The 27,381-nt window shown below is 39.1% G+C and overlaps 1 protein-coding gene across 4 annotated transcripts in view; it reads left to right on the forward strand.

Moving 5' to 3' along the window:
- The window catches only part of fndc3a (fibronectin type III domain containing 3A), a 177,526-nt gene that overhangs the window by 82,009 nt on the left and 68,136 nt on the right, over window positions 1-27,381 (forward strand). For all 4 annotated transcript variants that reach the window (XM_061877887.1, XM_061877889.1, XM_061877885.1 and 1 more), the window contains one exon: window positions 18,183-18,259. In XM_061877887.1, the coding sequence (XP_061733871.1) occupies window positions 18,183-18,259 (77 nt within the window). The remainder of the gene's footprint in view (window positions 1-18,182; window positions 18,260-27,381) is intronic.

The following is a 27,381-nucleotide window of genomic DNA, read 5'->3' on the forward strand; positions in this document are numbered from 1 at the left end:
AGCATCCTGGGCATCTCCTAACACCTCAGCAATGCCACAGGCCGATTGCCTCCATGCCACGCCGTATTGATGCAGTAATCCGTGCAAAATGATTCCCAACCAAGTACTGAGTGCATTAATTGACACTCGCACGCAGTTCTGGCTTGAAGTGAAGGCTAGTTAGCTTTAGCTTTTAGCGTAACGTTAGCTCATTTTGCTGTGCGTGCGTGCGTGCGTGCGTGCGTGCGTGCGTGCGTGCGTGCGTGCGTGCGTGCGTGCGTGCGTGCGTGGTACCTGACACTCTCTTTGGAGCTACTTCTCTTTGTTTTTAATGTCTATATTCTATTTTCTGCTGGATCCACTCTCTATTTTATGCTTGGGCTGCCTCATATACTTTAATATTGTACATGGTAATTGGTATATATTCTATATATGTTATAGACATAATATATCTGTATATATAACATGCTGTACACATATTAAGTATATATTGTATATATTCGCAGATATGTTTTATATTGCTATATCTAGTCTATTTATACCTGCATTGTCATTTCCATCCTTACACTTTCCATCATTATAACTGAGCTACTGTGTTGAACAATTTTCCTTGTGGATCATTAAAGGCCTACTGAAATGAGATTTTCTTATTCAAACGGGGATAGCAGGTCCATTCTATGTGTCATACATGATCATTTTGCGATATTGACATATTTTTGCTGAAAGGATTTAGTAGAGAACATGGACGATAAAGTTTGCAACTTTTGGTCGCTAATAAAAAAGCCTTGCCTTTACCGGAAGTAGCAGGCAATGTGCGCGTGACATCACGGATTGTAGGGCTCCTCATAGCCTCACATTGTTTACAATCATAGCCAGCAGCAGCTAGAGCTATTCGGACCGAGAAAGCGACAATTTCCCCATTAATTTGAGCGAGGATGAAAGATTCGTGGATGAGGAAATTCAGAGTAAAGGACTAGGAAAAAAAAAAAAGAAGGCGATTGCAGTGGGAGCGATTCAGATGTTATTAGACACATTTACTAGGCTAATTCTGGAAAATCCCTTATCTGCCTATTGTGTTGCTAGTGTTTTAGTGAGATTAAATAGTACCTGAAAGTCGGAGGGGTGTGGCCACGGGTGTGTTGACACCAGAGTCTCTGAGGGAAGTCACGAAGCTGCAGCAGGGCGCAAGCTCCGCTGATGTCTCCGGTAAGAGGCTACTTATTACCACAATTTTCTCACCAAAAACTGCCGGTTGACATGTAGTCGGGATCCATGTTCGCTTGACCGCTCTGATCCAGAGTAAAGCTTCATCTTCTGGAATTTTAAACAAGGAAACACCGGCCATGTTTGTGTGGCTAAAGGCTAAAAGCTTCCCACCTCCATCTTTCTACTTTGACTTCTCCATTATTAATTGAACAAATTGCAAAAGATTCAGCAACACAGATGTCCAGAATACTGCGTAATTATGTGATTAAAGCAGACTACTTATAGCTTGGATTGGGCTTGAAAATAATGTCCACTACAACCCGAGACGTCAAACGCACACGTCATTATACGCGTCATCATACCGCGACGTTTTCAACATGACACTTCGCGGGAAATTTAAAATTGCAATTTAGTAAACTAAAAAGCCTGTATTGGCATGTGTTGCAATTTTAATATTTCATCATTGATATATAAACTATGAGATTGCGTGGCCGGTAGTAGTGGGTTTCAGTAGGCCTTTAAAGTTTGTCTAAGTTAGGGGCAGCAAACCCCTGTCTGACTGTTATTTCATTGAACTCCATGGTGTTCAGGGATGAATAGTCTCTCCTATTGCTATTGTACTATTTTTTTCAGCAACAGTTACATTAATCATTAGTAATGTAGCAGCCTAGTTTTGAATGGCAGGGTCCCTGCTATCACATGTTGATAAAAATATAACATTTACATAATAAAAGTCAACTTCAGGCTTCCCAAATGCTGTAATAAATTAAGCATGATGAGTTGACTTGAAACTGTTCAATGTTTCACTTTTTATATGTAGAAGAAAGGTTTTGTCATTTTATTTAATCCAAGCAACAATTTGAGGCAGTTTAATGTGGATTAACGTGGGTAGAATGATTATAGTGTTCCCAATGTTAGTAAATAAATAACCAAAACATTTATATTTTGTTGTTTTCTTACTGTACCGAAAATGAACCGAACTGTGACCTCTAAACCGAGGTACGTACTGAACCGATATTTTTGTGTACCGTTACACCCCTAATGTATATTAAATATGTGTAGTTTATACAAGTTAGTGTGATACATGTATACATGTGTAGTTTATACAATGTTTTTGATGTTTAGGGTTTATCGGGCTACTTTGCTGCCTGTAAATGCGACTTTTTTTCTCCCAACCAAGTAAAAACACGCAGCTGGTAAAGATGCCGTTAACTACCAGCGTTCATGTCCTCTTCATTGATAAGGATACCTTTGTTTAGTGTCTTACCTTAGTTTTGTGACAATTTGATGTCTGACTTAATTACAAGTCAACCAGGCAGTGCAAACTTGTGATTAGTGCTTCCATTTTATTGACAGTACAGTACTTAGCCTCTTCACATGCCGCTTTGCAATTATTAACTTCTGTCAGTTCATTTGTGTGCGTCCCCCTCCTCAATGCGTGCGCTAACACAATTTATAAGCCCTGATTAATAATCATGCTCTCTGCGTCTTCTCGGCTCCTTCGCGTTGCCGCTGAGAGCCCATGGAGTTTGGTGTGAAATCAGTCAGCCTTTCACGATCCACACCTTTTTGTTTCCTCCCACGTGCACTTACTGAAGGCTTTGATACTTCTGGAGTATTTCACTTTTATCAAGGCCTCTCTGACATTTTAGTATCAGAGGAACAAGAGGAGGTGAGTTTCTGGCGTTATGTTGACGACGGGCAAACGGCCGAATTCCTTTGCGCCGTTCACACTGCGTGATGCCCATTCCTATTTTTTGGTTAAATTACACCTTATTGTGTGTGTGTGTGTGTGTGTGTGTGTGTGTGTGTGTGTGTGTGTGTGTGTGTGTGTGTGTGTGTGTGTGTGTGTGTGTGTGTGTGTGTGTGTGTGTGTGTGTGTGAGACGCACACACATGTATACACGCACACACATGTAAATATGTATGTATAAACCGGGGCGGCATGACGTAGTGGGCAGAGCGGCCGTGCCAGAAACCTGAGGGTTGCAGGTTCGCTTCCCACCTATTGACATCCAAAATCGCTGCTGTTGTGTCCTTGGGCAGGACACTTCACCCTTGCTCCCGGTGCCGCTCACACTGGTGAATGAATGATGAATGAATGATGAATGAATGATTGGCTGTGGTCGGAGGGGCCGTAGGCGCAAACTGGCAGCCACGCTTCCGTCAGTCTACCCCAGGGCAGCTGTGGCTACAGATGTAGCTTACCACCACCAGGTGTGAATGAATGATGGGTTCCCACTTCTCTGTTAGCGCTTTGAGTATCTAATAATAGAAAAGCGCGATATAAATCTAATCCATTATTATTATTATTATTATTATTATTTTTCGGAGTATAAGCAGCTCCGGAGTAGAAGTCGCACCTGCCGAAAATGCATAATAAAGAAGGGAAAAAACATATAAGTCACATTTTTGGGGTACATTTTTTTGATGAAACCCAACACCAAGAATAGACATTTGAAAGGCAATTTAAAATAAATGACGAATAGTGAACAACAGGCAGAATTAGTGTACGCTATATGACGCATAGATAACCAACTGAGAAGGTGCCTGGTATGTTAACGTAACATATGGCAAGAGTCATTCAAACAACTATAACATATAGAACATGCTATACGTTTACCAAACAATCTGTCACTCCTAATTGCTAAATCCCATGAAATCTTATACGTCTAGTCTTACGTGAATTAGCTAAATAATATTATTTGATATTTTACGCTAATGTGTTAAATTCATACATAAGTCGCTCCTGAGTATAAGTCTGGTTTTGGCACTGTGAGCAGATGCCAGATCATGCTGGAAACTTAAATCATCATCTCCATAGAGCTTTACAACAGATGGAAGCATGTACACAGCTTCATTGACTCTGGACTTGATGAAACACAGTGGAGCAAAACCAGCAGCTGACATGGCTCCCCAAACCATTGCTGACTGAGGGAACTTCCGTTGTCTACAGTTCAGGAGTGGCTTGACCATGGGAATACGGCTATTGAAGCTTTATCTGTTGAAAAGCTCTATGGAGATGATGATTTCATTTTCCAACATGATCTGGCACCTGTCCACAGTGCCAAAACCAGCAGTAACTGGTGTACTGACCATGGCATTACTGTCCTCCATTGGCCTGCCAACTCCCCTGACCTGAACCTCATAGAGAATTTGTGGGTTATTGTGAAGAAGAAGCTGAAAGACACCAGGCCCAACAATGCAAATGAGCTAAAGGCCGCTATTGAAGCATCCTGGGCATCCATAAAACCTCAGCAATGCCACAGGCCGATTGCCTCCATGCCACGCCGTATTGATGCAGTAATCCGTGCAAAAAATTTCCCAACCAAGTACTGAGTGCATTAATTGCATTTTCAAATGTTTGATTTTGTTTTGCTCTTATAAATATTTTTTTTTAACTTTGTCTCAGGAAATATTCAAATTTTTTGAGATAGGATTTTTGAGTTTTCTTAAGCTATATGCCATAATCAGCAATATCCAAATAATAAAAGGCTTGCAATATTTCAGTTGATGTGTAGTGCATCCAGAATGTATGACATTTTCATGTTTCATTACAGAAAATAAAATACTTTATCACAATATTAAAATTTTCTGAGACAGTCCTGTGTGTGTGTGTGTGTGTGTGTGTGTGTGTGTGTGTGTGTGTGTGTGTGTGTGTGTGTGTGTGTGTGTGTGTGTGTGTGTGTGTGTGTGTGTGTGTGTGTGTGTATATATATATATATATATATATGTATATATATATGTGTGTATATATATATATATATGTATATATATATATATGTATATATATACACACACACACACACTGTCTCAGAAAATGTACATATATATATATATATTAGGGGTGGGGGGGAAAATCGGTTCGAATACAAATCGAATCGAATACGTTGTGCGATTCAGAATCGATTCTCATTTTTAAAAAATCAATTTTTTTTATTAAAAAAAAATATTTTTATTTTTTATTCTTTTATTTATCAATCCAACAAACCACTACACGGCAATACCATAACAATGCAATCCAATTCCAAAACCAAACCTGACCCAGCAACACTCAGAACTGCAATAAAGGGAGCAATTGAGAAGACACAAACACGACACAGAACAAACCAAAAGTAGTGAAACAAAAATGAATATCATCAACAACAGTATCAATATTAGTTATAATTTCAGCATAGCAGTGATTAAAAATCCCTCATTGACATTATCATTAGACATTTATAAAAAAGAAAAAAAAAAGAATAGTGTCACAGTGGCCTCCACTTGCATCACATCTCATAAGCTTGACAACACACTGTGTCCAATATTTTCACAAAGATAAAATAAGTCATATTTTTGGTTTGTTTAATAGTTAAAACAAATTTACATTATGGCAATCAGTTGATAAAACATTGTCCTTTACAATTATAAAAGCTTTTTTTTTTTTTAAATCTACTACTCTGCTAGCATGTCAGCAGACTGGGGTAGATCCTGCTGAAATCCTATGTATTGAACGAATACAGAATCATTATATATATATCTCGGTATCTATGTGTATATGCATGCATTTGTGTATGAAGATACGATACGATACAAAACCAGTGAAGTTGGCATGTTGTGTAATTCGTAAATAAAAACAGAATGCAATGATTTGCTAATCCTTTTCAACTTATATTAAACTGAATAGACGGCAAATTTAATTTTCCAACTGAGAAACATTCTTTTTTATTTTTTTTTAAAATAATCATTAACTAGGAATGTAATGGCAACACATTGCAAAAAGTTGTCACGGCATTTTTACCACTCTGTTACATTGCCTTTCTTTTTAACAACACTCAGCAAACGTTTGGGAACTGAGGAGACCAATTTTTTAAGCATTTCAGGTGGAATTATTCCAATTTTTGCTTGATGTACACCTTAATTCTAGCCTGGTTTAGCCATTCCCTTACCACTTTTGACGTGTGTTTGGGGTCACTGTCCTGTTGGAACACCCAACTGCGCCCAAGACCCAACCTCCAGCCAAACAGCTCAATTTTAATTTTCATCTGACATCACATGAACAAAGATAAGACCTTCTGGAAGAACCAAAAATCATCAGCCCGGAGGTTTGATCTTGGGTGCAGTTGGATGTTCCAACAGGACAATGACCCCAAACATATCTCACAAGTGGTAAAGAAAATGGCTAAATCAGGCTAGAATGAAGGTTTTAGTACGGGCTTGCCAAAGTCCTGACTTAAACGTGTGGACAATGCTGAAGAAACAAGTCCATTATAGAAAACCATCAAATTTAAGTGAACTGCACCAGTTTTGTCAAGACGAGTGGTCAAAAATTCAAGCAGAATCTTGTGAATGGCTATCAAAAGCGCCTTATTGCAGTGAAACTTGCCATGGTACATGTAACCAAATAATAACATTGCTGTATGTAAACTTTTGACCCAGCAGGCTTGTTCGCATTTTCAGTAGACCCATAATAAATTCATAAAAGAACCAAACTTCATTAATGTTTTTTGTGACCAACAAGTATGTGCTCCAATCACTCTATCACAGAAAAACAAGAGGTGTAGAAATTATTGAAAACTCAAGACAGCCATGACATTATGTTCTTTACAAGTGTATGTAAACTATTGGTCTCGCCTGTAAAATGTTGGTATCAATACCAAAATATTGTTACCGGGACAACACAGACCAGATTTGAAAAAATTAGAATAATGCTGTTGGCATAGGTGTGAAAAAATCCGATACATGGACAAAATAAATCCCCAGAATTGACCTGCAGTGTGAACAAAGCCTCTGACTCGGTCGGTGTCCGCCTGCAGTTTTGCGGAGGAGGATTGGTGTTTTTTCTCCACACACACACACACACACACACACACACACACACACACACACACACACACACACACACACACACTCTTGAAGCCTGGCACTCTACGGCCACGTCAGCACAGCCGATGTTCCAGTTGATTTAGGGGGAGGGGATGTGGTCCTTTCTATCTGATCTCTCAGAAGTTGTGCGTCAGACTGATGCAAACCAGCACCGCCCACCTCCCCCTCCCACCTGTGTGTTGCACCCAGTCCTGTGGTTCCACACTCAGATCTAGTTCTCAGCACGTGCAGAACCTTCCAAATGATGTATATAAAATAAAAAAGGATTTAGCAGCCCACGACTGATTCCCACTCGGGTGGTATTGTAATGTGAAATCAATGAGAGGCTGAGTCAGTGTGACTGCTTTCATTCAGGCGCCCCGGTGCAGATTTGGGTTCTCACAATTCTCTCAGGTGGTGACTCATTTCCACAGCCTTCACTCAAAGCCCCCTCCATTTTACTACGACACAGCCACCCTACGGCAGGGGTGTCCAAACTTTTTCCACCGACAAATCAAAGCACGCGTAGGCCATTTTGTTTTGTTTTTTTAATTATTCGACAAAAAAAATGGGAAAAACAGAAATTATGTATATTTGTTTGTTTGTATTACAAGTGACAATCGGGCAAGTGAAATGTCTTTTTAAAACGCGGAACTAAAACCCTGAACCACTCAATAAATCAGAAGTACTTTATTAAAAAAACTCTAACCATTTTAAACAGGGCTTTTTTATTGGTCCTTCTGTTCGATCAATTTCCATATGGTTTTCAAATTGTATCTTATTTGACACAGCGGGTCACAAAATATTATCTTTATAACGAACCAAAAAACAATGCAATACACAGAAATACCATATGTCCTGTTATTTCCTAACATAAAGAACCTTTGTCGTCATCTAATCCCAGATCACTTGAATTCACATTCTTTATCATTTTCAAAGCTTCTTAAATATTGCAATCATTTGCCATCTAAAAAATTTTACAAAAAGACCACAAAATTAGGTATTTTTTCATCTAATTAGAAAATGACAAATAATACATAAAATAATACAGTAAATTGGATGTGTATTTTTGACCTTTAAATATGCCATACTGTGTAATGTAAACATGTAAAGACTGCATGTTGCGTCACGGTATTTTTAAAGCAGGAAATGCAATAAAAGGCCAATTGACTAATTTGGAGTGACATTACCTTTTGTACCTGCTGTTTCGATTTTGATACATTTTCAAAACCGTTTTACTATCAAATATATTAGGAAATATTACGTGATTTCACCTTGCATCAACAGATTAGGTGTTCATAGTGATGGGATTAGAAATTATGTATATTTATGTTTGTGTTACGAGTGACATTCCGGCATGTGAACTGTCTCCGAAAACGTGCACATAAAAGCCCGAACCACTAAATAATTGACATAAAACTCGAAATATTTGAAAATGGAGCTTTTTTATCGGTCCTTCTGATCAATCAGTCTCCATATGGTTTTCAATTTGTATCATATTTGACACAGCTCGTCACAAAATATCGATTTTTTTTTTATAACGAACCAAAAAACAATGCAATACACAGAAATATCTTATTTTTTTAACAAAAAAGAACATTGGTCATCACTATCTTCCTTCAATCTTTATAATTATCAAAGCTTCTTAAATGTTGCAAATATTTGCCATCTAAAAAAAAAAGTACAAAAAATTAACCAAATTTTGTACTTTTCATTGTATTTCTTTTCTCTCGTAAAAATGAAAAAGCTATTACCATATTTATTATCCCAACACACGGTGTGATGGCTGCAAAATAATACAGCAAATTGAATGTCTATATTTGACCTTTAAAATATACCAGATTGTGTCATGTAAACATTGAATTATTTAAAAATTCTAAAGACTGTATGTTGTTTCATGGTATTTTTAATGCATGAAATGCAATAAAAGGCCAATTGACTAATTTAGAGTGAAATTACCTTTATACATGCTGTTTCCATTTTGATACATTTTCAAAACCGTTTTACTATCAAATATATTATGAGAGATTACGTAAATTCACTTTGCATCAAAGGATTAGGTGTTCATACTGATGGGATTAGATATGATGTATATTTATGTTTGTTTGTATTACAAGTGACATTTGGGCAGGTGAAATGTCTTCGAAAATGTGGAAATAAAAGCCCGAAATACTAAATAATTTTCATAAAAGCTCAAATTATTTGAAACTGGAGCTTTTTTATTGGTCCTTCTGATCAATCAATTTCCTTATGGTTTTCAATTGGTATCATATTTGACACAGCTGGTCACAAAATATTGTTATTTTTATAACAAACCACAAAACAATGCAATACACAAAAATATTTCATTTTATTTCCAAACATTAAAATAACATTAATCATCTTCCCCCAGCTTGAATTCACATTCTTTATCATTTTTCAAAGCTTCTTAAATGTTGTATTTGTAATCTAAAAAACATACAAAAAGTTATTATTCTGTATTTTTTAATGTAATTTTCAAATGTTTTCTCTCATAAAAATCAAAAAGCCAATACTGTATTTATTATCCCAACACACATGGAGTGATGGCTGCAAAATAATACACCAAATTGAATGTGTATATTTGACCTTTAAATACACCATATAAACATTTAATTATTTAAAAATTCTTAAGACCGTATGTTGCTTCATGGTATTTTTAATTAAAGGCCTACAGAAATGAGATTTTTCTTATTAAAACGGGGATAGCAGGTCCATTCTATGTGTCATACTTGATCATTTTGCGATATTGCCATATTTTTGCTAAAAGGATTTAGTAGAGAACATCGACGATAAAGTTTGCAACTTTTGGTGCTAATAAAAAAGCCTTGCCTGTACCGGAAGTAGCAGACGATATGCGTGTAAACATAGGTCACAACACCAGAAGTACGGGGTTCGGTATATGAGTTATTTAGGGAAATATTTTTTTCCATTTATAAGCTGCGGTGCAACCTATATATAGAAAAAAATGCATCCACATACCTTGTTTCCAACGTGCTACAAACCCCGTTTCCATATGAGTTGGGAAATTGTGTTGGATGTAAATATAAACGGAATACAATGATTTGCAAGTCCTTTTCAACCCATATTCAATTGAATTGATTGATTGATTGATTGATACTTTTATTAGTAGATTGCACAGTACAGTACATATTCCGTACAATTGACCACTATATGGTAACACCCGAATAAGTTTTTCAACTTGTTTAAGTCGGGGTCCACGTTAATCAATTCATGGTAATGCACTACAAAGACAATATATTTGATTTTCAAACTCATAAACTTTATTTTTTTTGCAAATAATAATTAACTTCGAATTTCATGGCTGCAACACATGCCAAAATAGTTGGGAAAGGGCATGTTCACCACTGTGTTACATCACCTTTTCTTTTAACAACACTCAATAAACGGGGTCTCCGCTGTCGTATTTTACGCTTTATAATGCGCAACACATTTTCGATGGGAGACAGTTTTGGACTGCAGGCGGGCCAGGAAAGTACCCGCACTCTTTTTTTATGAAGCCACGCTCTTGTTACACGTGCTGAATGTGGCTTGGCATTGTCTTGCTGAAATAAGCAGGGGCGTCCATGAAAAAGACGGCGCTTAGATGGCAGGATATGTTGTTCCAAAACCTATATGTACCTTTCAGCATTAATGGGGTCTTCACAGATGTGTAAGTTACCCATGCTTTGGTCACTAATGCACCTCCATACTATCACAGATGCTGGCTTTTGAACTTTGCGACAATAAGAGTCTGGACGGTTCGTTTCCTGTTTGGTCCGGATGACACGATGTTGAATATTTCCAAAAACAATTTGAAATGTGGACTCGTCAGACCACAGAATACTTTTCCACTTTGCATCAATCCATCTTAATGATCTCGGGCCCAGAGAAGCCGGCGGCGTTTCTGGATGTTGTTGATAAATGGGTTTGGCTTTGCATAGTAGAGCTTTAACTTGCACTTACAGGTGTAGCGACGAACTGTATTTAGTGACAGTGGTTTTCTGAAGTATTCCTGGTATATCCTTTAGAGATTGATGTCGGTTTTTGATACAGTGCCGTCTGAGGGATCGATGGTCACGGTCATTCAACGTTGGTTTCCGGCCATGCTGTTTACGTGGAGTGATTTCTCCAGATTCCCTGAACATTTTGATGATATTATGGACCATAGTTGTTGAAATCCCTAAATGTCTTGCAATTGCACTTTAAAAAATGTTGTTCTTAAACTGTTTGACTATCTGCTCACGCAGTTGCTGACAAAGGGGTGTACCTCGCCCCATCCGTCCTTGTAAAAGACTGAGCATTTTTTGGGAAGCTGTTTTTATACCCAATCATGGCACCCACCTGTTCCCAATTAATAATAATAATAATGGATTAGATTTATATCGCGCTTTTCTATGATTAGATACTCAAAGCGCTCACAGAGAAGTGGGAACTCATCATTCATTCACACCTGGTGGTGGTAAGCTACATCTGTAGCCACAGCTGCCCTGGGGTAGACTGACGGAAGCGTGGCTGCCAGTTTGCGCCTATGGCCCCTCCGACCACCACCAATCATTCATTCATCATTCATTCACCAGTGTGAGCGGCACCGGGTGCAATGGTGAAGTGTCCTGCCCAAGGACACAACGGCAGCGTTTGGATGTCAATAGGTGGGAAGCAAACTTGCAACCCTCAGGTTTCTGGCACAGCCGCTCTACCCACTACGCCATGCCACCCCAAATTAGCCTGCACATCTGTGGGATGTTCCAAATAAGTGTTTGATGAGCATTCCTCAACTTTATCAGCATTTGCCACCTTTCCCAACTTGTTTGTCACATGTTGCTGGCATCAAATTCTAAAGTTAATTATTTTAACGGCGTGGCGAAGTTGGTAGAGTAGCTGTGCCCGTAACCTGAGGGTTACTGGTTCAATCCCCACCTTTTACCATCCTAGTCACGTCTGTTGTGTCCTTGGGCAAGACACTTCACCCTTGCTCCTGATGGGTCCTGGTGAGTGCCTTGCATGACAGCTCCTGCCATCAGTGTGTGAATGTGTGTGTGAATGGGCGAATGTGGAAATACTGTCAAAGCGCTTTTGGGCTCCTTAAAAAGGGGTAGAAAAGCGCTATACAAGTACAAACCATTTACCATTTTTAATTTACCATTATTTGCACAAAAAAAAAAGTATCAGTTTGAACATCAAATATGTTGTCTTTGTAGCATATTCAACTGAATATGGGTTGAAAATGATTTGCAAATCATTTTATTCCGTTTATATTTACATCTAACACAATTTCCCAACTCATATGGAAACTGGGTTTGTATTATTGTGTGCTTAGCTGTCGTCAATTAACACACTAATTGTGTAGTCTAACTTTTGCTGATTTGTTAGTTGTTTTATCGCCTGTATCGGATCAATATCACATCGGGACAACCATAGTTGTTGATATCAAACTACCATTACATTGTCTTAATGCTCTTTTATTTGCATTTTTTTTTTTTTTTTTTTTTTTTACATTTTCTTCCAATAAAACTCCGCCAATAGCCCATCCGGGCAACATTATGCACGTTCTTTCTTTTTGTGTCCATCGCTCGCTGCACCAAGTCACATGATCCCGGTACGTCATCAGTCAGTGGTTGCCATGGCGAAAGTAAAACATTCTGCGGGGCATGATGCATATAACAAAGGGAATGAGAGCACATCACTCAACAAGGTGCAACAAGTTCGTCAACCAACGTTTTCCACTTAATGAAATGCTGTGGATTCATTGTTTATCTTAAACACATTCGCTGTGCGGATCAAGGCTATGTCCACACCCACGCGAATATTTGACAAAAGTCGTCCCTATGCTTTCTTGCCCTTTCTCCACATATGTTTTTGTCCTGTGACTATGATTACTTTCTGGAAAATCCAGGCTGGGTATATATGATATAACAAACTGCCAGCTAGTGTTAGCATTCAGAGACCACATACGATAAAGCCACTATAAGGACACCTCCGCATACCACTGTATCAAAAAAGACTCGCAACCAAATATGACTAACATTGTGTTTTATACTGAAACTAATTATTTAATATGCCTGAAAAAAATGAATAAAATTAAACCATAAACAATTTTTGATCGACTAGAGCCATTTATACATTTTAATAAACTCAATAAATAACGCTACTTTTAAATTGATCAGCTTAGGAGCACAATACAAAAAACACTTTTACCTACAAAATCAAAATTTGTTTAGATTTTTTTATATGCTTGTGTTGTTGTGAACGACATAATTTATGTAACATCAATTTACAAACAATTGTATCCCCACAACACATCTTATATGCTTGTTGTTGTGAACGACATCATTTATGTAACATCAATGTACAAACAATCATACGCCCACAACACATCTCATATGCTTGTGTTGTTGTGAACGACATCATTTATGGAACATTAATGTACAAACAATCACACGCCCTAACACATCTCATATGCATGTATTGTTGTGAACAACATCATTTATGTAACATCAATGTACAAACAATTATATGCCCACAACACCTCATATGCTTGTGTTGTTGTGAACGACATCATTTATGGAACATTAATGTACAAACAATCACACGCCCTAACACATCTCATATGCATGTATTGTTGTGAACAACATCATTTATGTAACATCAATGTACAAACAATTATACGCCCACAACACATCTCATATGCTTGCGTTGTTGTGAACGACATCATTTATATAACATCAATGTAGAAACAATCATACGTCCACAACACGTCTCATATGCTTGTTGTTGTGAATAACATAATTTATGTAGCATCAATGTACAAACAATTATACGCCCACAACACATCTCATATGCCTGCATTGTTGTGAACAACATAATTTATGTAACATCAATGTACAAACAATCATACGTCCACAACACACCTCATATGCCTGTACTGTTGTGAACGACATCATTTATGTAACATCAATGTACAAGCAATTATACGCCCTAACACATCTCATATGCTTGTATTGTTGTGAACGACATCATTTATGTAACATCAATGTACAAACAATCATAAGCCCCAACACATCTCATATGCCTGCGTTGTTGTGAATGACATAATTTATGTAACATCAATGTACAAACAATCATACGTCCACAACACACCTCATATGCCTGTACTGTTGTGAACGACATAATTTATGTAACATCAATGTACAAGCAATTATACGCCCTAACACATCTCATATGCTTGTTTTGTTGTGAACGACATCATTTATGTAACATTAATGTACAAACAATCAGACGCCCCAACACATCTCATATGCCTGCATTGTTGTGAACAACATAATTTATTTAACATCAATGTACAAGCAGTCATACGTCCACAACACACCTCATATGCCTGCGTTGTTGTGAACAACATAATTTATGTAACATCAATGTACAAACAATCATAAGCCCCAACACATCTCATATGCTTGTACTGTTGTAAAGGACATCATTAATGTAACATCAATGTACAAACAATCATGCATCCACAACACATCTCATATGCTTGTGTTGTTGTAAAGGACATCATTAATGTAACATCAATGTACAAACAATCATGCATCTACAACACATCTCATATGCTTGTGTTGTTGTAAACGACATCATTTATGTAACATCAATTTACAAACAATCATACACCCACAACACATCTTATATGCTTGTGTTGGTGTGAACGGCATCATGGATGTAACATTAATGTAAAAAGAGGAGGACAGCAGTTGCAACTTAAGTCGTGGCTGCGCTTTTTTTTATTTTTATTTTTTTATAAACAACCTCAAGTCCTTTCTTTACTCTTCAAGGTGAGAACAGCCCAGCACACTACACACTTCACAATACAGCACGGTGTGCCACATCCGGTCTAAATGTATCACAAAGTACCTTACACATACATAATGTACTTAAAGCACTTATTGATACATTTACTCAATTATACATCAATTAATAGTTTAGATCAATGGTAATCGCATGGTGAGGTTGCTAAAGACTGCCACCTCTGGTTTGTAGCCTGAGCAGCTTTGTACACAAATCTGTGAACTCTGGCCCCGTGTGACCAGGTGCCACTGCTGTACATAATCGTTCGTTATGTCCGTCAGCTGTGTCGACTGATATCAGCCAACTAAAACCATGCAGCAAGCCACATAAATGTCAAGCATTCAGGAGTTGTGGTGTTTTTTTTGTTTTGTTTTTTTTCCGAGGTTGAAAATAGCGTTTTTAAGATGTTGCACATTCTTCATCTCATCCTTGGAAGAAAACACAGGAAAAAAGCTTATTTTAAGGACTGTATTCTTCAGTGCCGCTGAAGGTTTGCCCTTCAAGCTTAAAAAGGTTCAAACTTTGCAAAGCTCCAAAGGTTGAGTTAGTTCACTGGTCAGTGTTTTTGGCTGGACTTAGTCCACAGAGCGATGGCGATTGGATGTCAGCAGAAAAGGGGGGTTTTGGCAGTGGCCGTTTTAAAGGCCAGCCTCTGGACTCGCGGGACCAGAATGGCTGCCTGTTTAAAACCGCGTGTGCCAGCTCTGAGAAAGCATCAACGCCCCCTCAAGCAGGCCGCCGGGAGGTCAGCGTGTGCTGGATCTTTTTGACCACTGGTGTGGATTTTGAGCCCTCGTGTTTACGTCCTCCTGCATGATTTGGCCAGGAGGTTCTGCTGAGCTGTCTTTCTCCCGAGCTGAGCTCAGCCTCTGCACTCCTGGCCGCAGGGAACTTTGTTGTTGCTCAGCACTTTAGCTAAGTGGTCTTCTCCGTTTTTGCCAGGAATTGGGTGGCAAAGAAAATGTATTTGCTCCTGTCTTCCACGGCAAGTATTGAAATGAATAAACTGATGACAGGAAGTTCTGCACGTTGAGTGAAGATCCAACATGGATGTGTGTATAATATGTTTCTGAAATTCTGTTAATCTTCCTCCGTGATGGATGGATTATGTGGTCGAAAAAAAGCTACCAGTTGCATAATTCCCATCGCAGTTACGACTGCTGCCAGAGGGCCAATTGTAACCGCGAATAATGTATTAATTTTTCTACGTGTTTAATTATTATATCTACAGTACAGGCCAAAAGTTTGGACACACCTTCTCATTCAATGCATTTTTTTATTTTCATGACTGTTTACATTGTAGATTGTCACATTAAAACTATGAATGAACAGGTGGAGTTATGTACTTGACAATAAAAGGTGAAATAACTGAAAAGATGTTTTATAGTCTAGTTTCTTGAAAATAGCTACCTTTTGCTTTGAATACTTTTTCGCATTCTCTCGATGAGCTGCAAGAGGTGTTGTCAGTCACCTGAAAAGGTTTTCACTTCACAGGTGTCATAGTTTTGATGCTTCAGTGACAATCTACAATGTAAATAGTCATGTAAATAACTAGAGATGTCCGATAATATCGGACTGCCGATATTTTCAGCCAATAAATGCTTTAAAATGTAATGTCGGAAATTATCGGTTTCAAAATTATCGGTATCTCTTTCAACAAGTTGAATTTATGACTTTTAAAAACGCTGCTGTGTACGCAGACGTAGGGAGAGGTACGGAGCGCCAACAAACCTTGAAGGCTCTGCCTTTGCGTGCCGGGACGCTACAATACACACCCTCCCGCTACCACCCCACACACCTCAACCTCCTCATGCTCTCTCAGGGAGAGCATGTCCCAAATTCCAAGCTGCTGTTTTGAGGCATGTTAAAGAAAATAATGCACTTTGTGACTTCAATAATAAATAAACAGGGCCATGTTGGCATTTTGTTCCATAACTTGAGTTTATTTAATTGTTTGTTTAATGCATTCAGCGGGGCATCACATCAGTATTGGTTGATTTCAGAATCGGTAATTAAGAGTTGGACACTATCGGAATATCAGATATCAGCAAAAAGCCATTATTGGACGTCTCTAAAGTAAACACATTAAAATGAAGTGTGTCCAAAGTGTGTGTGTGTGTGTGTCGTGCGTGGGTGTGCGTATACATATATGTATATTATATTTTTTATTTGTATTTTTTTATACTTGCACGAAAAAAAAATCTGTACATTTTACATTAAAAAGTGGTTACACGGACACCACCTTTTTTTATTTTTTACATTACTTTCATTGCTACTGCCATCATGTTAAACAAAAATAAATGAACACTTTTGCATCATCTTTTATAGTTTGGACATTTTTGTCTGTTTTGTTATATATTTGTTCTCTTATATTTCTGTCCTTCAAATTTGTTTTAGAGCCTGTCAAATATGGATTTCTGTTTTCTAACAGACAATACAGGTTATCTACCCAACTACAGTAAATGGAAAAACCATACCACTGTTTTTTCCGGGGGGAAACCGGCACTTTAGTCGCGAGAATTTGGCTAAGATTCACTGTATTTTTTTTGGTACAGTAACAATTTTTTTTTCCTGGTAACTGGGCTGACAGTTTTTACCATAAAAAATTGTGGTATTTATTTTATTTTTAGAGAAGTAAAAACAGCCGTAGTTTTTTTGGTCGACATAATTATTCCCTTAAAAATTAGTGGTAGCTTTTTCATATTTTAGTAATAGGCTGTAAAAACCACTGTAACTTATACCTTAAAATCATTTTCAATTTGATTGATATCTTGCTTTGAAATCATAAGTCAAGTGATTTTTATTTTGATAAAAATTGTTTGGAAAGTATGTTATTATAGTTGTTGCAATATTGGATATTATTTAAGTTTAAGAAGGTATGAAATTTAACGTAATACATGTATGTTTTTCTGTCAAAATGAAGAAAACAAATAGAGTAAGTAAGAAAATATGATACTTTATTGACACAGGGGCATATAAAATCACATCTGGCCCCCGGGCCTTGAGTTTGACACCTGTGTATTTAAGGATCAAGACGGTGTCGTAGGAGACGATGTAGTGACAGAAATATAATCCAGGTTTTAGGACAGGGTTGCAGCCAAAGACCTCACCTGGAAATATAGTTACTCTGGACCAAACTTGACAAAAATGTATGAAACATGTCCATATCATCCACATAAACTACTTTTTCAAAAGGTTCTTGCGACTCATGCTCGGAACTTATTTGTCGAGTGAGAATGAAACCAGCAATGGTCCCGAGGGAAAGTGTTTGATCTTGCTCTTTTGAACTCTCCCTAGGTCCTGCTCAGGTTCCCATGATGTCTCCAAATGGTTCAGTGCCTCCAATCTATGTGCCTCCTGGATACATTTCACAGGTAGGCGGCGTCCTCGTTCCTCTTTGCCAATCACACTTTGATGGACACTCTTATCAGCGCCAACAAGCGAGAGTGTCTGCGAGCTAGGAAAGAACGTATTTCACTCCCAGTGATTGAGCTTTCCAGAATATATTCAGTAAATGCGTTGGATGTCCGAGGCTTGATATGCTTTGCAAAAAGATGACTTGCTTCCACAGCAGATAGATCTCCCAGGCAAAACGCGGTGTTGGGGACAATGAGCTAGCGTCAGTTTTTGGGATTCAGCATTAGCGGTAGTAGTGCTGTTTTTTTTTTTTTTACACACAGGTAGCCATCAAATTTGCTCGGGGAACAAAAGCACATCACTACCTGACACATAGAAGTCATGCTGTGAGAATCATTGATGCTAATTACTGTATTTTCTTGGACTATATAGCGCACCAATACATAAGCCACACCCATTCAATTTTAGAAGATACATTTTTTTTTCCATATATCAGCCGCAGCGGACCATAAGCCGCAGAAATATACATAAATGTTTACATACCTTAATTGTTTCCAAACGGTGTCTGTAAAACGGCTGATCAAACAAAACAGAAGTTATGGTCATGGACCCACTAGCTATGGAAGCTATCTCTCCAATCAGCTAAACAGATTCAATCACTCCACAGTGAAACTGAAACAATACAAAAAGAATGCCATTATAGGTTAACAATACTAACACAGACACTTGTAGACGTGTTAGCATATGAGCTAACGCTGACCACGCTAGCTTGATTACATTACGATAGCATGTACAAATATGTATGAAAACATTCTTCCAGGCTTCACACATTGGACTTGTTTTAGTTATTTTGTAAAACCTACAAACCTTGCTCGAAGTGATGAGTAAAGAATCCACACGAGTAGGAACGCTATGTATGGCTAGGACATGGAACTGCACTTGTACTTCCGGTTGAAAGCTCAGTCTAAACAGAAGGGCAATGAAAATATGGCACCATAGCACAATTTAAGACACCTAATTGTCTTTTTTTTTTTTTTTTAATCAAACGATTTGCCAGCGAAGAAAAATACATAAATTAGCAGCACCGTTATATAAGCCACAGGGTACAAAGCATAGGAAAAAAAACTGTAGTGGCTTAAAGTCTGGAATTTACGGTACTGCAAATATTGTGTTTTTAATGTAACCCTTCTTTCACTAGATTGCAGTTGGTAGATAATGAAATACAATATAAGACTAATCTTCCACGAGTTTTGGTTGACAAACAATGCTTTTTCTCATTATAAAACACATTGTTGCCCTTCAATTAATTTTTTTTTTCATTTTCTTGTTTGTGTTTTTATGCCAAGCTGCATGCAGGCTGAAAATAAATGTTTCTTTGGACACTCAATATACTTTCAATAATTGAAAAAGTCACATACTTTCATTGGCACCATGCAGCTTTCACTCAGACAAATCTACTCTTATGAATGAAGAATTTTCCCTAAAGAAGAAGGTTAATCGTTTATAAGATGCGGCCGTTTATAAAAATGCTTAATTTACTATGGAAATAATTCCTCTCACAACAAATGTACTATTAAAGAGTCAATGTTTGTACATTGAAACACTTAAGGCAGTACTGTGGTACATGTACCAATAGTGGTATGCAGGTTCCATCTCATCCTACACCAAAGAATCACATGATTAAAGTGGTTTTATTTTCTTATATTCAAACACAGTGTTACTGTTAAAACTGTGTTTAATGTAACAGTAGCCAAGAATTTTAAAGGCCTACTGAAATGAGATTTTCATATATTTAAACGGGGATAGCAGGTCCATTCTATGTGTCATACTTGATCATTTCGCGATATTGCCATATTTTTGCTGAAAGGATTTAGTAGAGAACATCCACGATAAAGTTTGCAACTTTCGGTGCTAAGAGAAAAGCCCTGCTTCTACCAGAATTCGCAGACGATGACGTCACATGTTTGATGGCTCCTCACATATTCACATTGTTTTTAACGGGAAACTCCAACAAAAAGTGCTATTCGGACCGAGAAAACGACCATTTCCCCATTAATTTGAGCGAGGATGAAAGATTTGTGTTTGAGGATATTGATAGCGAGGGACTAGAAAAAAAAAAGAGGAAAAAAAAACGTGATTGCATTGGGAGGGATTCCTATGTTTTTAGACACATTTACTAGGTTAATTCTGGGAAATCCCTTATCTTTCTATTGTGTTGCTAGTGTTTTAGTTAGTTTAATATTACCTGATAGTCGGAAGGGTGTCTCCACGGGTGTCTTGACGCGCAGTGTCTCAGGGGAGTCGACGGCAGCTATGGATGGCACAGGCTCAGCTTTTCTCCGGTAAGAACTGACTTTTTAATCCAACTTTTTTTATTGACTTTTTCACATATACAGAAAAAAGGTGCAAGTCGAAACAGTACAATTTTAAAGTCAGTGAATTCTTCATACCTTTACCCCTAAAACCACCCACCCACCCACCCACCCCACTCAGGTCGAACCAACCAGGGACACATGGCACAAACAACAAGTAAGACGACAAAGACACACACATTCACACATACACCCATACAAAACCAAAAACAGAAAGAGACTAAAAGGAGGGAGAAAGGGAGAAAAAATAAAATAAAATAAATAATACTAATACTAAATAAAAGGGAGATTATTCCTCATCTGCGTCTGGACATAAGTCAAGAGAGTTGACATGCAGTAAGAAAGGACTCCATGAACTTTCAAACACTTGAGCAGAGCCATTTAGTGAAAACCTAAGTTTTTCCAATTTTAAATTGTAAAGAACCTCTTTAATCCAACGGCCGTGTGATGGGGGGTGAGCCAGCTTCCAATTGAACAAGATCAGTCGCCTGGCCAGCAAGGTCGTAAAAGCCACAGCGCGTTTTAGTGGCACAGGGCATGTGTTATCAGGGCATATGCCGAAAATGGCTGACAATGGGTTGGAGGGAAAGTCTTGACCGTATGCCTTTCCGATAGTTTCAAAAATGTCCTCCCAAAAGGAACATAATTTAGAGCAGGACCAGAACATATGGACATGATCAGCCGGAGATTGTTTGCATCTATTACAGGTATTGCTAACAGTGGGGTAGATTTTGGATAGTTTTGCATTAGTGTAGTGAATTTTATGGATTACTTTGCATTGGATGAGACCATGACGGGCACAAATCGAGGAGGAGTGGACCAGTTTCAGGGCAGAGTTCCAGAGTTTATCAGATATGTTGATGTTAAGATCGCTCTCCCACGAGGCTTTTATCACTGATAAAGAGTTTGGAGCAACTGAGTTTAAGGAGGTATAAATCACAGAAATACATTTTTTATGATTTGGGCTCGGAGATAGCAATGTATCTATAAGAGTTTCCGGGGGACGATTTGGGAAGTGTGGGAACTGCTTCTTTACGAAGTCCCTCACCTGAAAGAAACGAAAAAGGTGGGAGTTTGGCAAATCGTATTTGGAAGAAAGTTCAGCGAAGGATGAGAACACACCATCTGTATAGAGGTCTTCCACAGTGGTGATACCGTGATCGTGCCAGGTCATAAATGCGGAGTCGGTACGGGAAGGTTGGAATAATTGGTTTTTAAGTAGCGGAGTCAAAATAGATGGGCCCTGAAAACCCAAATGTTTCCTTAGCTGGATCCATATTTTCAAGGAGATCGATACAATGGTGTTTGCGCCTTCAAGTTTAAGTGGAAAGGGGAGTGGTGAGCATAAGCAAGAACGTAGTGAAAAGTGTGGAATTGCCGTTTCAAGGGATACCCAGGCCGGGAGGGTCTGTGAGCTTCCATCCATCCAGTATAGGAGTTTCTGTACATTAGCCGCCCAATAGTACTGTCTAAAATTAGGGAGTGCAAGCCCTCCCTCAGATTTGGGAGATTGTAGGACCGACTTGCGGATTCGGGCCGATCCGGCCCCCCATAAAAATTTGGATATTGATTTGTCTAATTTATCAAAAAAGGATTTAGTAATGAATATGGGGATATGTTGGAAAAGGTAAAGGAATTTAGGCAGAGTGATCATCTTGATAAGATTGATCCGGCCAGCGAGAGATAATGGTAAAATAGACCAGCGGGCAAAGTCCTTCTCCATTTTTTCAACTAGGGGTAGGAAATTTCCCCGGAGCATGTCAGACATAGCCGGAGTAATAAAAATTCCCAAGTAATGGATCCCGTCCTGTGCCCATTTGAATGCAGCTAAAGATCGCGGTAACTGTCTAGCTAGGGAATTGATCGGAAATAGTTCACTTTTTTGGTAATTAAGTTTGTAGCCAGAGTGTGTGCCAAACCGCTCCAAAATGTTAAAGATTACTGGGAGTGAGCTAGCAGGATCTGAGATGTATAGGAGCAAGTCGTCCGCATAAAGCGACACTTTGTGCAGCGTGTCCGACCGGGTGATACCTTTAAAGCCCCTCTCCGCGCGCAGCCAAAGTGCAAGGGGTTCTATCGCAATAGCAAACAGTAATGGAGACAGCGGGCAACCTTGTCTGGTACCTCTTTTAAGAAAAACTGGGGAGGACAGTGTATTATTTGTGCGTACCGAAGCTACAGGGGACGAGTATAAAAGTTTAACCCAAAGAATAAAATCTTCATTAAAACCAAACCGACCCATAACATCAAATAGATATTCCCATTCGACCCTATCAAAGGCTTTCTCCGCGTCGAGGGACACCACCACTTCCGGGGTTGAGGGGTTTGGCGAATGAATAATGTTTAGGAGGCGCAGAGTGTTGTGTGAGGATTGCCGGCCTAACATAAAACCTGTTTGATCCAACGATATGATGGAAGGCATCACCCTTTGGAGCCGGAGAGCAAGAACCTTGGACAGAATTTTTAAATCTACATTTAAGAGCGAAATTGGTCTATAACTGCTGCAAAGCTGGGGGTCTTTCTCTTTTTTTAGTATGAGAGAAATGGTGGCCCTCGATAAGGATTCTGGGAGGCGATGGTTCAGGAATGCTTCATTATACATGTCTCTTAGAGCCGGAGCAAGAACACTGGAGAAAGTTTTATAATATTCTGCACTGAAACCATCTGGACCGGGCGATTTATTACTTTGTAAGGATTTGATGGCTTCTGTGATCTCGATGACACTAATGGGCTGACCCAAGCTCCTCACAGCTCCATGTTCGATCTGGGGGAATGTTATATCATTAAATAGTTCATGTGAAGAAGGGGGGCAGTCTGACGTATATAATGTTGTATAAAATGCGGCAAATGTTTCATTTATCTTAGCTGGATCAGTATGTAGTTCTCCTGTGTTAGAGCGAATAGATGTGATTAGCCTCGACGATGCTTCCTCCCTAACCCGGTGGGCTAAGAGCTTGCCAGCTTTTTCCCCAGATTCAAAAAATCGTTGTCTGGATTTGAGTAGTTGTAATTTTGCTCTATTGACAGACATAAGGTCAAAGTCAGTTTGTAGGCGAAGGCGTTCTTTATATAGTGTCGAGTCCGGGTTTAAAGCGTACTTATCGTCAAGATCCTTAATCTTACGGAGCAGCCCATTGATTTGAATGGTTTCTGTCTTATTTAAATTTTAAATAAAAGATATAAGTTGACCTCTAATATAAGCTTTAGATGCCTCCCATAATATACCTCTTCCAATTTCTGGTGAATCGTTCAGTTCGAAAAAACACTCAATTTGATCGTGGAGGAAATTCCTATAATTGTCTTCTGCTAGTGAGGCTGAGTTGAATCGCCATTGTTTAAGGGGTCTAGGTTGAGTGTCCATATTGATGTCGACTGAGGTGGGAGCGTGATCAGAGATTACAATACTATGGTAATTACATGTTTTAATTTTGGAAAGTAGTCTATTGTCGAGAAGAAAGAAGTCTATCCGAGTGTAAGTGTGATGTACATGAGAGAAATAGGAGAATTGCTTAATTGTAGGGGAGGCGTGTCTCCACGGGTCTGTAAGACCTAACTGTTTAGCAAAAGTATCCAATGTTTTAGCTGAGTTAGATAAGGGAGCCAGTTTGTTTGATGATCGGTCCAGTACAGGATCCTGCACCAGGTTAAAGTCCCCGCCCATGATAATCAAATGATTTCCAATGTTTGGAAATGATGTAAACAATTTAGTCACATAAGAATTGTCATCCCAGTTAGGTCCATAAACGCTAGCGAGTATTACTGGGGTGCCTTGCAGTTTTCCAGACACAATGATATAACGGCCGGCAGGGTCTGCTACAGTTTGGTTAAGTTCGAATGAAATGTTTTTACGAATTAGGATGGCTGTGCCCCTGGCCCTTTCGTTGAATTTTGAATGAAAAATATGGCTGATCCAGGCTCTTTTAAGTCGTGAAATCTCTCTGTTGCGGAGGTGGGTCTCCTGAATGAAAAATATATCTCCTTTGAGGTGTTGCAAATGGGTCAAGACCCTCCCAACTTTAGTGGCGCTCCCCACACCCCTCACATTCCATGAAACAAATCTGAGTGTATTACTGGTGCTTGTCATTTCTCACCATGTCCAACTAGGAGAGCAGAACGGGCTGATGTGTACAAGCGGATCAGGAGGGGGGCTGATGCACGGTAACTGGGAACTGCAGAGAGTACTAGTAAGAGGAGGGGGTAAAACAGAAGCGTGAGAGGAAGGAATGAGGTGATAAACAAACCAATAAAAACATATATGTACAGAAAACACAGCAAGCTCACACACACACTCACACTCAGACACAACAACATACAATAATGCCAGGTGTGTTACACCTGGCAACCACCTACAGGACCATCGTCCCTGGACCTGAGAACCCCATTGTCGAACCTGAACCTTCAGTGTCCTTTTCACAGCAGTGCGCTGTCCTTGCGGCTGCATGGACGTATCCATAACGGCTTCCGGTTTTTCCACCTCCCGAGAACAACAGATTGGCTCCAACTGAGTCCGAACATTTTAAAGTGCATAAAAACTGCAGTATATTCCTTCGAGACACCTAGTACCTAGTATCAAAACAACTTCAGAAAAGCAAGAAAAGTAAATTAAAAAAAGTATTAACAACTCAAATGGCATGTAGTTGGATAAAGTATAAGTAAGTGGTGTCACATATGTATATACATATAAATATACACATACATACACACACATAAGCAATGTATACGCCTATGGATGTATGGATATGGAATAATAGTAACCAGTTAAGAAATAGGTATATCAGCAGTTAGGTCAAATAATAGTAGTAATACTAGAAAAGATAAACCACTGTGTAATATATATCTATTAGAACGTGATAAGTAAATGTAATGGGAAGACAAAAGAATTTGAACGTCGATGTACCAAAATAAAATAAACAATATCGATGGTTGTTTAAACCCTAATGACAGTAATTGTATATTTAACAGGTTAGCTCTGGAATGTCAGCATAATATATTAGCTAAATGGTTAAACAAAAAATGAATGACAAAAATTGAATGAGAGTGAATTCAATGAGTGACCACACAGATGTAATGTTCACCGTCAGGCCTAGAGTTGGCGTTACGTTGGCATAGTTAAACGTGATAGAACAGGCCCGGCACGTGTTTTAAGGTTGGTGCCGGCAGTGTAGCCTCCAGACATGGCTGTAGTTAGCCAAGCTAGCGCCGTCCCGCCATGCCTTGTGAGGTAGTCACATCATATCAAACAAAGTTTCATTAAAGTCATACCAACTAATGTTAGTCGTTCGCCTGCTCTTGGTTGCGTTGATTATGAGACTTGACGAGGTCTTGGGCGTCTTTCACAGATGCGAGTCGTCGTCTCTTTCCATCCTTGGTTGAAACCATTAGCTTGGCCGGGTAGTAGAGGGCTGGTTTGAGGCCTAGGTTGTAGAGGTCTTTCATGACGTCCCGGTACACGGCCCGCTGTTCCAGTATTTCAGGGCAGTAGTCTTCGAAGATGTGTATCGGTGAGTCCTTATACATTAATTTGCCTCTGCGTTTCCGAGCTTCCCGCACCACCAGCTCCCTCGTTTGGAATCGGTGGAAGCATATCACGACCGGTCTCGGCTTCTCACCGGGGCCTGGCTTCGCTCTTAGCGAGCGGTGGGCACGGTCCAGCTCCGGGGTCGACGACAACGTATGTTCACCCAAGACTTCGACCAGCAATTGAGAGAAGAACGTTGTTGGGTTTGTACCTTCAATGCTTTCGGGTACGCCGACAATTCTAATGTTGTTCCGACGGCTTCTACTCTCCAAGTCTATTAGCTTAACTTTTAGCCTCGCGTTCTCCTCAGTTACAAATGTTAGCTTTGTGTCCATAGCCAACATATCCTGGCTGGTCGTGTCGGCAAACAGTTCTAGTGAGGAGAGGCGCTTCTGGTGTTCCAGCAGTGTGGACTGAATACAATCCAGCGTGGTGTTGAGTTTGGAAAAGGCGGAGTTAAACTCCGACAAGAGAGAAGTCTTGTGGTCCTTTAGCATTGTCGTTAGCGTAGCCATGATGGTGCTTGCCGCCAAGTCTTCCTTCTTTTGCTCCTCCTTTTTGGCTCTATTAGACATTTTCTCGTTCAGCGCGGTAAGGTATTAGTACTATAATAACGGTGATAGCAGTTACTGCAATCAGTCGAGCTATACTGAATAGTAGGACTTAAATGTGCGGGAGCGTGAAAAAGTGCGACTACTCCATCTTGTCGCCAGAACTGACTTTTTAACCACAATTTTTTCACTGAAACCTGCTGGTTGACATGTGGTCGGGATCCATGTTCTCTTGACCGCGCTCTGATCCATAGGAAAGTTTCACCTCCAGGAATTTTAAACAAGGAATCACCGTGTGTTTGTGTGGCTAAAGGCTAAAGCTTCCCAACTCCATCTTTCTACTGTGATTTCTCCAATATTAATTGAACAAATTGCAAAAGATGTCCAAAAAACTGTATAATTATGCCGTTAATGCAGACGACATTTAGCTGTGTGTGTGTGCAGCGCTCATACTTCCTAAAAACCCGTGACATCATGCGTACACGTCATCATTATACGACGTTTCAAAGACGAAACTCATGGGGAATTTAAAATTGTAATTTAGTAAACTAAAAAGGCCGTATTGGCATGTGTTGCAATGTTAATATTTCATCATTGATATATAAACTATCAGACTGCGTGGTGGGTAGTAGTGGGTTTCAGTAGGCCTTTAAATATATACTTTTTAAATAAAATTGATGCCTTGTTTTTAATGAATA

The sequence above is a fragment of the Nerophis ophidion genome, linkage group LG18 (genome assembly GCF_033978795.1).
Source record: "Nerophis ophidion isolate RoL-2023_Sa linkage group LG18, RoL_Noph_v1.0, whole genome shotgun sequence".
Classification (NCBI taxonomy): Eukaryota; Metazoa; Chordata; class Actinopteri; order Syngnathiformes; family Syngnathidae; genus Nerophis; species Nerophis ophidion.